We start from the raw sequence: 13,166 nt of genomic DNA on the forward strand, positions 1-13,166 counted from the left end.
GATCACGTGGCTAAGTGGGTAAGACGCTGGCTCGCTAGCCTGGAGGTCGGGTGTTCGATCCCTGCATAGGCCGAGAAAGTTCATCCAGATTTTCCAGCGTGGTTTCCCCTTGTCAGTGTTGCAGGACGGAGGGCCTGTCAAGGGCCGCTGTCTAGTCGTTCGGATGGGACGAAAAAACACATTGACGTGCACGTAAAAGATCCCTTGCCAATTGGAATTCGATATAAGAGTAGGCCGTAGCACCGCTGCCCGGGCAAAATTTCCCTCATAGAACACTGTATGGCGAATGTCCGTCTTCATTAGCCCAGTTTAGGAGCAGAACAGTAGGGCGTTAAACCCCATTTCATTTCATTTCATTTTCTAGATGCCCCCCCCCTTACACACACACACACACACATAAACAAAGGTGAAAAACGAACAAGTATTTTATATAAAATTATTATTGGATTTTATAAATTATTTTCATGGAAATCACAGGACAAACACTAGTTAAAATTTACCTTGGATTTTCCTGATATTTTCACCCCGTCTAATTAAAAGAAACAAGGAATTCAGTCGAAAGCGAATGCAAAACCATTAAAATATATGCATTTGTATGTGTACATTATTTATAACAGTTTAGTAAAGGAATCATATTCCAAGAAAATGGTATAAATATTTAATGAATAATGTTTAGTATTATCATTATCCCGAAATTTTAATGAGCAGATTTGTAATGTTTTTTTTTTTAAGAGAAAAACACACCCCAATGCGCAGTATATATTCATGCCTATATATAGCATATATTTCCCTGTACAATTATGTCATACCTATCTGATATACTCGTCAGACCCGATCAGCTGTCATTAGAGAAGTGAAATTTACCGTGGTAAGTAGTAAAGTTTATTTTGTTCGCCCGTTATTTTCATTGTAGCAAATATAATACACTATACATGGATATTTCTTTATAAGTGAAAGATTAAACCATTATCTATTGTAGTAAAATATAAATTTGGTTCAATTATTATTTATTTTATCACTGTAAAATTTCGATTTTAATCAATTATGATTTTATTCTATCAAAGTAAAATTTATTTAAATAAAAATATAAATTTGAATCAATTATTATTGATAAAAGCAAAATTTAATTTTAAATAAATTATATCAATGTATATTTAAATCTTATTTATCAAAGTAAAATCTATTGAAGTAAAATTTAATTTTTGAATCAATTATTATTCATTGAAGTAAAATAAAAATATGGATCAATTATTATTTATAAATGTACAATTTAAATTTAAATAAATTTTTATTTATAAAAAAAAAGTTAAATTTAAATAAATTATTATTTATAAAGTAAAATTTAATTTGGAATAAATAATTATTCATGTAAGTAAAATTTAAATTTGAATAAAAAATTTTATCACAGTAAAATTGAAATTAGAATCAATTAGTGAAATTTAAATTAGAATCAATTAGTGAAATTTAAATTTGAATCAATTAGTGAAATTTAAATTTGAATCAATCAATAAAATAAAATATATTCTTTTTTCTGTTTGAAAATTAAGGAAAAACATAAATTTCAATGAAATCAAATTGTTGTTGTTTTGGTTCCCGTCCTGCCAACTATTAGGTGGTTTGGTGGTCGAATGGTTTAACGCATGTGCGTTAGAGCATAGGGTCTGTCATTGAGGCAAGTGGCGTGGGTTAGATTTCCCGTTTGTACGTGTCTAGGCGTAGGGTCGCCTTCCAACCTTGTGCGTTTCGCCGGGTCCTCCGGTTTCCTCTCACTGCTAAAGACCTCTACGCGCAAGTGAATAATTGAAATAAAATTGAACCACTCGACACAAACTAAGTCATTTTGGGACTAACATTATGCCATGGTTTAATTTTATTTTAATAATTCGCTTGTGCGTAGGGGTCTTTACCAGGGGGAGGAAACTGGAGAACCCAGAGAAAACCCACAAGGTTGGACAGACGACCCTAGTCCTTGTCACGTACAACTGGGGAATCGAAACTACGCCAGTTAAGGTAATTACAGACCTTATAATACAAAGCGCAAGCGCTAACCATTCGACCCCCCCCCCACCTTTTTGTATTATATGTTTTACTAGCCTGAGAGATTGATTTCTTGCTGACAGCTACCATAAGGAAGGCGGTGTTACGGTCAATCTGACATTAACATTCTGTAATTTCGAATGAAATATAAAGCTTCTTTTCTTCGTAAATAAACATTTCTGGGAAATGAATAGTATAGCCTAGAGAAGTAGTGATTCTTCGGGGGCTAATTTTTCGAATGCAATGCAAAGGAAATGATTTTGGCCCTAGGCTTTTTATAGTATAATGTGTTGTTACTTGACGATATTAGATTGTAATTTGATACAATTTAGTAATGCGTATTGGGTTCTTATTCTTATTTGCTTGGTTTGGGAGATTTGGGGAGGCAAATGGAACAGCCAGACATCGGTAATAGCATTTACGACTACTAATAATACAGACATTTCGTTCCACCGCCGGAACGAGGGCATTCGAAAAAGGGCGAGGGGAAACGACGTTTTCCGGGTAATACCCCCCCCCCCCCCACACACACATTGGACACGTTTTAAAATAACCATATCAAATGATTAAGAGACCTTGAAGTCTTGGTTTTAAATCAAAACTGAAACCCATCTGGGTTATTAGAAAGCTAAGTTTCTTCGTAAAATGAAAATACTAAGAAATGAACAATAGCCTGTAACGTAAAGTGGATTTATTGATTTGCGAGAACTACAGAAGACGATCGACGGATTTTTATTACAATACACGAAGCCAAACATGTATAACACAACGGGGTTGTTAGGGACTGTTTTTGTTGTTTTGTTAGACAAGTTGTGTGCGTGGGCAGTGTTGTCTGTTGTAGGTTTAAAATCGATTAAAGATAAATAAAATTAATGTTATCCGAAAAGTATCCAGTTACAACGGTTAAATTATATAATGATAATAATAGAATAACAATGTACTAAAACAATAATATTACATACATTATTCAAACAATGCCGCCAAAACATATGGTTTATTGCAAGAGTAATCTCGTTTTCATTACTGTTTTCGGTGCAGAAAAGTGAGATTTTAAAGGCTAGATCTATTTGTTAAGGCCAACTCAAGATTTCGTCATGGTCGCTGAGATGTAAGCCCTAAATAAGGTTAGGGCACGTGATTGGTGGCGAGATTGTAGGCTAGGGTTAGGGCTAGGTCCAGGGTTAGGGTTGGGAATTGGGATTAGACATTGAAATAAAATTAAACCATATGTTAGTCCCGAAATGACCTAGTTTGTGTCGAGTGGACGTTAAACCCCATTTCTCTCTCTCTCTCTCCTTTCACACGCATAATCTTCAATTTTGTTTTGTCGGAGTTATTTCCCCGTATACTACATACTTCGAAAAATCAACGGCATTCAATTTCCTTATTCAAAGTACATGTTGCGAATTCTTCATTTATGCTTTTTAATACCCCATTTTATTTGTGTTGTTATTTTCCAAAGAGCTATGACTTATTTGTTTTTCCTTTTAAATATGGTTTTTAAAATGTTTTCTCAACTCTATGTGCAGAAGGGTGGGCGTGAAATATATATTGGGGGGGGGGGGTTGGTCCGCAAATGAAATTATATAAAATGTTGACAATCTTTGACGCCGGAGGCACGAGGCTGGGGGGGGGGGGGGGGCACCCCCATAAAAAAATTAAAGTTTCAGTCTTCTGTAAACACTGTTTTGGCATATTTTACGGGGTTAAACTAAAACATCACACCAATACAATGTTTATCAGGATGTGCCGTATTCAGATTTTTGTCATGACTATTACATATTGAATGTTACGCTTGAGTAATGAACAACACAACAAAGAGAGTTTAGTAGGGGATTTTTTATGAGGATGCGTATTTGACAATCACCTTGTTAACCACAATACTACATATACATACACATTGACATTTACAAGAAAGTTGTATAGATATTTAAAGTATTTTGTACATTTTGTGTATTATAATGGATTTCAAAAAGTAAACATAAGTGTTTGTGTTTTAATTTGTACATTGTTTTATACAGATAGAATTTTAACTAATCCTAATAATTGTTGTAAATAAATAGGAGTTAGGGCCTACTATGCAAATTTGGAGGGGGGGGGGCAAGTATATTCAGAGCCCCCATGTGTGACGCCCATGTCTATGTGTAAATTTTTTTTTATTTTTTTTGTATCATAAAGTCTGTCATTGAGTCGACTGGCGTGGTTTCGAATCCCCGGTTGTACGTGGCAAGGAGTAGGGTTGCCTGTCCAACCTCGTAGGTTTTCTCCGGGTCCTCAGGTTTCCTCCCACTGCTAAAGACCCCTACGCGCAAGCGAATTATGTAAATTAAATTAAACCATATATGTTAGTCCCGAAATGACCTAGTTTGTGTCGAGTGGACGTTAAACCCCATTTCTGTCTGTCTCTCTCTCTCTCTTTTTTGAGGGGTCCAAGTATATTTAGAGTTTGCGTTGCGTGCTTCACACCGAAGCCTTGATGGGAGTTTTTCCAAACTTGTACAGAAATGAAATGGGGTTTAACTTCCTATACTGTCTGCTCCAACTGGGCTAATGAAGACGGGCATACGTCATGCAGTGTGCTATGAGGAAATTTTTGCTCGGACAGCGGGGCTATAACAGCCTACTCTAATATTATATCGAATTCCAACTACCAAGGGTTCTTTTACGTCCACGCCAATGTGCAAACGGGACCTCTGTTTTTCGTCTCATCCGAACGGCAAGACAGCTGTAATTGTGAGGCCATTCGTCCTACACTACTGACAAAGGTAATCGTACCGGGAAATCCCAAGGAACTGTCTCGGAGAAACACCGGGAGTGAATCCGAGACATATGCTAGCGAGGCAGCGTCTTACGCACTAAGCCACAGCGGATCCCGTAAGCGACAAAGAGGCACCGTGTCGCCGATTAGTTTTCAGGGGTTTCATTATTTGGTGAATTTCCATTTGATAAAAGCATGGTAATTTCTTACGCTCTTCGATTTAAAGTGGACATAAATATTTGATGAAATTTCAGAAAATGGCGTTTAGTAAACTACAAAAAGAATTAATAAACACCGCTAAATACCTGGTGGTACGTGGTAAAGGTATCTTACCTGTTGATGAACCCACAGGTAAGTTTTAAAGCACATAGACTGTTCCGTATCTTCCACGTAATACATTACCATAGTCTGTTCCATATTAAAACACATGGACTGTTCTGTTAATATCTTCCACGTGATATGGTACACTGGCCGTTCCATATTAAAGCCCCTCATCGCCAATTGAGTGATTTTGAATCCGTTGCAAACTACGAAGTGAATTGTGAAAGTTAGATTTGCCATAATTTTGCCAATTTGTAACGTAGTAAAAACAAAATGCCACGTTTGTCTGGAGTTCCAAAACGTATTTTATTTTTTAATTGCAATGTTTTTGGAACGAGGTATTTTGTCCAGAACGAGGCTGATCACAAGGTTGGATACACGATTTTTCAAAAGGGTTGGTGGTGGGGTTCAGCCAAACCAAATATACTGTTCCTGTTTTTATATAATAAACGAGGGGTTTACGATGAAAACGTATCATGTATATTGAGTTAGTTGCTCGGTCCAAAGGTAGAATATTTTAATGGCTTTTAACACAAAATTACACAGTTTTATTCTCCAAAATATAGTCTAGATCGACCCTTTATATAAGAATCCAGACGTAGGCTGGTCACCTGAAGGATGTAAATGTAAATATCATTTTTAATATAGTTGTTCGCATCGCCCCGCTTTGCATGTCATTATATAAACATAAATTGTGTCTATTTCATTTTACGATGGATTTTAATTTAATTGCTTTTGCAATTTTTATACATACAACTGAGTGCCAATTACATAAAATTTCATGAGATATATTAAATATAATATCGTTTATTATATAAAAAAAGGAACAGCATATTTGTAATTAATAATATTCAAAGGCCTAAAAAACAATTATTGAGTTCGCTCCGCTTTGAACTTGGCTGTTTTTCATTTCTAGCATCTCTTTTTTGGAAATATTGTGTGAACATATGAAACTGCAACAAAGAACTTGGCTGTTTTTCATTTCTCACATCTCTTTGATGGAAATAATGTGTGAACATATGAAACTGCAACAAAGAATGTAACAAACGCTTTTGTGCAACGAATGTCATTTCTAGTCGACTTTGCCTTGTGTTTTTCTCTCTACATAATCGCTTGAAAGTGTCACCAAAAAATGTTATGCTGTCCTCGATACGCTCGACGAAACTATGGTTTGGCTGCCCCCCCCCACCTCTAACTCTTTTGAAAAATCATGTATACAACCCTGTGAACAGCCTCGTTTTGGTCAAATTACCTCGTTCCAAAAACATGGCAATTTTAAAAAAAATACGTTGTGCTACTCCAGACAAACGTGGCATTTTGTTTTTACCACGTTACAACGTGCACTCTCTAACATATTTTTCCCCATGTTTATAAGGTATTTTAGGAAGTTTTTTCAAGGAGTCTGAGGCGGTGGCTGACACACCAGAAAATCGTCGTCGGCATCTGGAAATATTGTTCACGTCTGACTGTAGCCTAGGTAACTGTATATCAGGAGTAATCTTCTTGGAACAGACCTTTGTGGAGAAAACCAAAGACGGCACCCCCTTCCTGAAACTTCTGGATCATCTTAATATTTTACCAGGAATAAAATTGGATCTTGGAATTACAGATCTTGCAGGCAGCCAAGGGGAAAAGACTACTAAAGGTAATCTAGAGTTATGTTAATGTTCGAAATAACGTAACGTAACGTAGCTTGACACGGGGGGGGGGGGGGGGGTGGGGGGGGGGTTAACGTCCACTCGACACAAACTAGGTCATTTCGAGACTAACGGATGTTTCAATTTCATTTCGATAATTCGCTTGCGCGTAGGGGTATTTAGTTGTGGTAGGAAACCGGAGGACCCGGAGAAAACCCACGAGGTTGGACATGTGACCCTACTGCTTGTCACGTACAACCGGGGAATCGAGACCACGCCAGTTTACTCAAGGACAGACCTTATGATACAGCGCGCACCTGCTAACCATTCGGCCATCCAACCACCCTAACTTGACAGAACACAGAACACGTTCTAAAAGCAACTAAATAATAACCTGCTAGATGGGTGGGACGAAAAACCGAGGTCCCGTGTACACATTGGCGTGCACGTAAAAGATCCCTTGACAGTTTGAATTCGATATAAGAGTAGGCCGTAGTGCCGCTGTCCGGGCAAAATTTCCCTCATAGCACACTGTATGGCGTATGCCGTCTTCATTAGCCCAGTCGAAGCAGGTGAGTAGGACGTTAAACCCCATTTTATTTTATTTCTTATCGATTTTGTTTGCATGCAGTGTGGTCCTCCTGCACTTAGCATTATATTTTATAGGATTGGATGATTTACCAGAAAGGTGTCGTATGTACAAAGTTATGGGTGCCAAGTTCGCTAAATGGAGGTGTGTTTTTAAAATAGGCGAACAGACACCCTCACAGCTAGCTATAGAAACAAATACAACACTATTAGCTAGATACGCTATTATATGCCAACAGGTACGTCAGGTTCAAACATACCGTAAAGTTTCCAATTTTGTTTTTGTTAATTTAAATTATATATGTCATCTCCACCACAAGTGGGATTGATTATCAGGCATGCCATCGCGTTGCCGGGTTCAAACACATCGGACATTGTCCAATATTTGGTAGTATTAATTAAAACTGTTTATGTCATCTCCACCACAATTAGGATTCTTTATCACCCAGACTGGTCATCGCGTTGTAGGGGCTTCTATCTCCATCGCATAAAAGATATTTGATTTCAAATGTCCGCGTGAGATCATTGTATGAACACACTTTAACCTTTTCGCTTTCTGGACTGTTCTGGGATGTCCAAAAGATAAATTTGTACCCAGAGAACAATTAACTAAAATTTGATTAAAATTTGATATCAGTGAATGAAAAACCACCAACTCCAAACCAAGTCTGAATGTCCATAAACAGACTACAAATTCTGCCTATTACAGGTCTTTAATTTGACTTCTAAATTTTTATTTAGACATTTTTTCACATGACAAGCCTAAAATCAAATCTCTAGACGACCAGAGGGTGCAGGTGGAAACGGTTTAAAATACGATCGAAATTTAATAATTTGATTTTAGAAATGGAGAAGCGAGGCTGCGTGTCGATTAACAAGTAACGTTGCTACGATAATAAACAATCTATGTCAAAACTTCGCTCAGAATAAAGTAATTTGAAGGAATTTTTCAATATACTAATATTGAATGATCTATTTCTGAACTATATATATAGCAAGAGCGACAAGCTCTTTAGCCAAATCTTATATAATTGCATTGCATCTTTAATAAGCATTTATACATTTATTTTATATAGAATGGTTTAGTACCTATTGTTGAGCCAGAAGTATTATGTGATGGTGATCATGATTTGGAGAGAGCTAAATTAACGTCTATCAAGGTAAAATACATACATTTTTAAAATACATATATCTATTTATATATTAAAGGAACTAAATCACTATTCTGTGGCACCTAGATATCGACACAAATGCGTCACAACGCCTATAATAATGTAATATGAATGTATATATGGCACCCGATTCATGTACCAAGTTTAAAATTTTCATTGTGTCTTAAATATTGGATACTATAAGCCCACCTTTTTACGGTAAGATAACAACATCAATGTTGATATAAATTGACCAATAAGCCGTGTTTGCAATGTCGAAGACTGTAGATGATACTCGGCTACTTAAAAGTAGATAAAGTACAAGTGTTTCTATATTTACAGTAGATAAATGCATAATTAAATTTAAAAAATACGTCCAGGTAAAAAATCAAACACATTACTTCATTCTGATATTCATCAAATCATAAACTAGCTGTCTGCTCTGTATCATAAGCGTGGTTTCGAATCCCCGGTTGTACGTGACAAGAAGTAAGGTCGCCTGTCCAACCTCGTGGGTTTTCTCCGGGTACTCCGGTTTCCTCCCACTGCTAAAGGCCCCTACGCGCAAGCGAATTATTGAAATAAAATGAACCATGTGTTAGTCCCGAAATGACCTAGTTTGTGTCGAGTGGGCGTTAAAACCCAACTCTCCCCCTCTCTCTCTCTCTCTCTCTCTGAGTCTCTCTCTCTCGGGGCGTCTTCAGGTGCTATAAGTTATAATGTATATTTATCTTCTCTCTGTCATACATTTAATCATAATAATAATCTTCTGAACATATACACGCACGGGATCGAACTCTCATCGATAATCGACCTAGACAGCAACCCTCTTGTGATACATTCAGTGATTTAAATCCCCGATATTTTGGTATTATCTATGGTTTGATGTTTATGACAGGTTTTATCAGCCCAGGTGAAAGCACTGTTAGATCATGGAGTATTACTGGAAGGAATGTTGTTAAAGTGTAGTATGATCAGACCCGGTCATGCTTGTGAAACCGTGTGTACACCCGAACAAGTAGCTGAAGCAACAATTGAAGTTTTAACCAGAACAATACCCCCGGCTATACCAGGTTAATAAATGATTTATACCAATATGACATAATATGATTTCACTTCTCGTGGTAACAAGAGTCTATAAAATCAAAATCCAATTCAACAATTGATATTCACAATGATATGCTATGCTATGGATAGGGATACCGATACTAGAGGCTTTTGGCTCCCGGAATATGTCCCACGATGCGTCACTCGGCTAACCTCGGCGGATTCAGGTACTCTACATCTAGGGTCTGGATCTGCCGAGGTTTGCCGAGTGATGATACGTGATACGGGTGGAACAAATTCGGCTTGCCAAAAGTCTCTATTATCAGTTCACTTTTTTCACAATACGTATTCCTCGCTCTGCTCTCAGTATAGGTTGAAAAGAAAAAAAAAATCATTTAGGTTTGTGAGGAAGTTACTGACCGTAATGATCATGGTACAGTGCCGGGTCATGGGTTTGGGGTTGAAACTGGAGGTTAAGCTTACCTCATAAAATAATGTTTATTTTGGAATATGCGTAGTCAAATAAGAGATGTTCGTGTAGAGCAGTTTCCTCGGTCCAGTGACATGATCTACATCTTGGGGTGATGACGTCTCTCTCACCTGTGAATTATTTTGTATAAAAACGAACCGCATTTATCAAACTTACTAAATGTGTTTTTATTTACACGTACATTATGCAGGACCCGGAATGTTATATAACCTATTAATTAGACATTTAGTAACATGAAAAGACCTTAATCAACTCTCGATGCCATCGTATGTGTCCGGTTTTCATTGGATTTGAATCCAATCTGCTGTCCAACGCCCATTGATGATTAACCGCAAAAATGGATAAACAAGACTTTGTAAATTATCGTGACTGTGGTAGATCGAGGCTACATTGGTTTTAAAATAAGGTTTTTTTGGCTTAGAGAGTGAAGCAATTTGACTGAAATTGTCAGCATATGCCCCTTATATTATCTAGTTTTTAACTATTATAGTGAGAACTGACAGCTCTTTATCTAATCTTGCATAATGTATCTTTAAGTAAAACGGAATCGAATAGACCTCCCTATCAATCTCACGTCTCCTACACTTGCTAGTCTAAGCCTATTATATCGCTTCTCTGGAAAGTTTCTTAGGAAACAGTTGTCTGCGATATTACCCTTGGTGAAAGCGGACATTAAACCCCACGAACGATCAAACTTACTATAAAACGAACCCAACCATGTCAATGGCTGAACGATTAATTGTATTTTTCAGGTATAACGTTTCTATCTGGAGGTCTGTCGGAGATAGATGCTACAACTTATCTGAACTCTATTAACAAACACCCTGGTGTTAATAAACCGTGGTCTCTAACTTTCACCTTTGGAAGAGCTCTACAAGCCACGGTGATGAAGATTTGGGGCGGTAAAGACGAAAAGGTTGCTGCTGCCCAACAGGAATTTATCAAACGTGTCAAAGTAAGTGTCTACTAACATTACTTTTTGCCCCCCCCCCGCCTCACCCTCGCGCCTTCCATGATAAACTGCATACACACGATCTTGCTTCCCTAGAGAAAATGTCCAAATTGTGATTATTCTGTAGACTTGGAAACAGGCGGAGTGCTGGAATCAATAGATTCCAAGTTATTCACGTCATTGATGATTTTGATCAGTGTTTTAGTTAAACATACATTATGCAAGAGTTAAATCTGTCTATTGCAGGTCTTTCTTTAGGCCTGAAATGTTATCTCAATTATTAATTAGACATTAATTAACTTATCCAGACCATAATCAACCCTACATGGCATCGCTAGCCTGCGATCTTAAGTGGATTGTGAGCCGATTTACTGCATAACTTTCCTTCTCGATTAAACGATTAAATGGATAATCGATGACCGAGGCTAGGCAGAAATTTCATTCGCTTAGTTCTCGGTTCATAGTGGATCAATTTGAATGAAATTTTCAGCAAATTGCCTTTACATTATCTAGTTTTTAATTATTATAGTGAGAACTGCCAACTCGTTATCGAATCTCCCATAATGTATCTTTAATTTTTTTTGGGGGGGTGGGGGCATAGTGGCCCGTTAACATGAAGGTCCTATGTTTCGATCCCTGCGTTGGCCGAGAAACTTCAGAATTTTTCAGTGTAGTTCCCCCTTGTCAGTGCGTGCAGGATAGATGGCCTGATAAGGCACACGCGTATAGTCGTTCGGATAGGACGCAAAACGGAGATCCCGTGTACACATTGGTGTGCACGTAAAAGATTCCTTGGCAGTTGGAATTCGATATATGAGTAGGTCGGGAAAATGTCCTTCATAGTGTATGGCGTAGGCGTATGCCCGTCTTGATTAGCCCAGTCGGGGCAGAACTGTAGGACATTAAACATCATTTCATTTAAATTGGGGTGAGGTGGGGGGGGGGTGCATGCATGGCCGAATGATTAGTGTGTTTGCGCTGCATCATAAGGTCTGTCATTAAGTCAACTGGCGTGGTTTCGATTTCCCGGTTGTACGCGTCCAACCTCTTTGCCCCCCCCCCCACTCTCTCTCTCTCATTTAAATTGTTTAGGTAGCTTGTGTCCGGGAATTAATTTCAAGCTTTAATAGTTTGGTGTAGAAGAGAAGGGGGCGCAAGGTGGGGGTATAGGATAGGTAGGGGATATCGGATACGTTTTTGATGCTTATATTTGTACGTTTATGTGAAAATTTGAACAATAAACATATTGCTATATATCTATATCTTTCAGGCCAATAGCAAAGCCAGTTTGGGCAACTATTCATCAAAAGACGAGGGCAATGGCGAAGACGATGACGCACGGAAGAGTCTTTTCAATCCCGAGCATTCCTATTAGACTTCCAAGCTCTCCTTGTCAGTCACTCCGCCCTGCATCACTAACAAGGGAAACCACGTCGGAAAATCCCGATGAACTTCTGGACAACGAACTTTAGGCGCTTGTTGATCTTCTTGGTGAGGGCGACGCCTGTCGAAAAAGACCCCCTAGCAATACAAATACTTATATCATTAAACTTTTATATTTTTATATCATTGTAAGATACTCTTTATAATTATAACACAATGTTGATGTATTTGATGTATGATGTTCAATATAGGGCGTATGTCAGCATAAATATATATGATACATTTTATGATATTATATTACATACATATATTAAAGAAGACATATACTGTCCATTGCATGCCTTTCTCTAGGCCTTAAATGTTATATCAATTATTAATTAGACATTAATTAACACAACACGTGACCAAGAAGTTCACGCTCGGAATGAAACTGGATGTCCGCGCCTTATCACATGGTTTTGGAGTTTTGATTGTTTATTATCGTAGCAGCAGTACTGGGCAAACGAGACTAAGTCTCGGTTATCCATTTTATTTTTTAATTTTTAAATGTCGTGGGCGTTCGAATCCATGTAAATATCTGTAGACCGATTATGTTTAAATAATAGTTTATATAACATTTGAAGCCAAAATAAGACCTACAATACACAGATTTAGCTATTACATAATATATTCGTTCAGTATTGTCACCCCCCCCCCCCCTTTTTTTTATCATGCGCTAAAATCAAAAAATTACCATTTTATTTATGGCCTTATTGTGATATTTATTATTTGTCATTTATGCTCAGTTATTCCATTAATAAAA

General features: G+C 37.5%; 1 protein-coding gene across 2 annotated transcripts; it reads left to right on the forward strand.

Moving 5' to 3' along the window:
* Window positions 1–821: 821 nt before the first annotated feature.
* Window positions 822–13,143, forward strand: LOC126824541 (fructose-bisphosphate aldolase A). Of its 2 annotated transcripts, none has more exons than XM_050553772.2 (8): window positions 822–868; window positions 5,050–5,146; window positions 6,492–6,761; window positions 7,420–7,580; window positions 8,418–8,501; window positions 9,391–9,565; window positions 10,782–10,984; window positions 12,252–13,143. In XM_050553772.2, exons 2-8 carry the CDS (start codon window positions 5,053–5,055, stop codon window positions 12,354–12,356), a joined length of 1,092 nt encoding a protein of 363 aa, XP_050409729.1. In that variant the 5' UTR covers window positions 822–868; window positions 5,050–5,052; the 3' UTR covers window positions 12,357–13,143. The 2 variants fall into 2 exon arrangements, with proteins under 2 accessions (XP_050409729.1, XP_050409730.1); XM_050553773.2 differs by having other exon boundaries at window positions 832–868; window positions 6,501–6,761.
* The last annotated feature ends 23 nt before the right edge of the window (window positions 13,144–13,166 follow it).

This window comes from Patella vulgata, chromosome 6 (genome assembly GCF_932274485.2).
Source record: "Patella vulgata chromosome 6, xgPatVulg1.2, whole genome shotgun sequence".
NCBI lineage: Eukaryota > Metazoa > Mollusca > Gastropoda > Patellidae > Patella > Patella vulgata.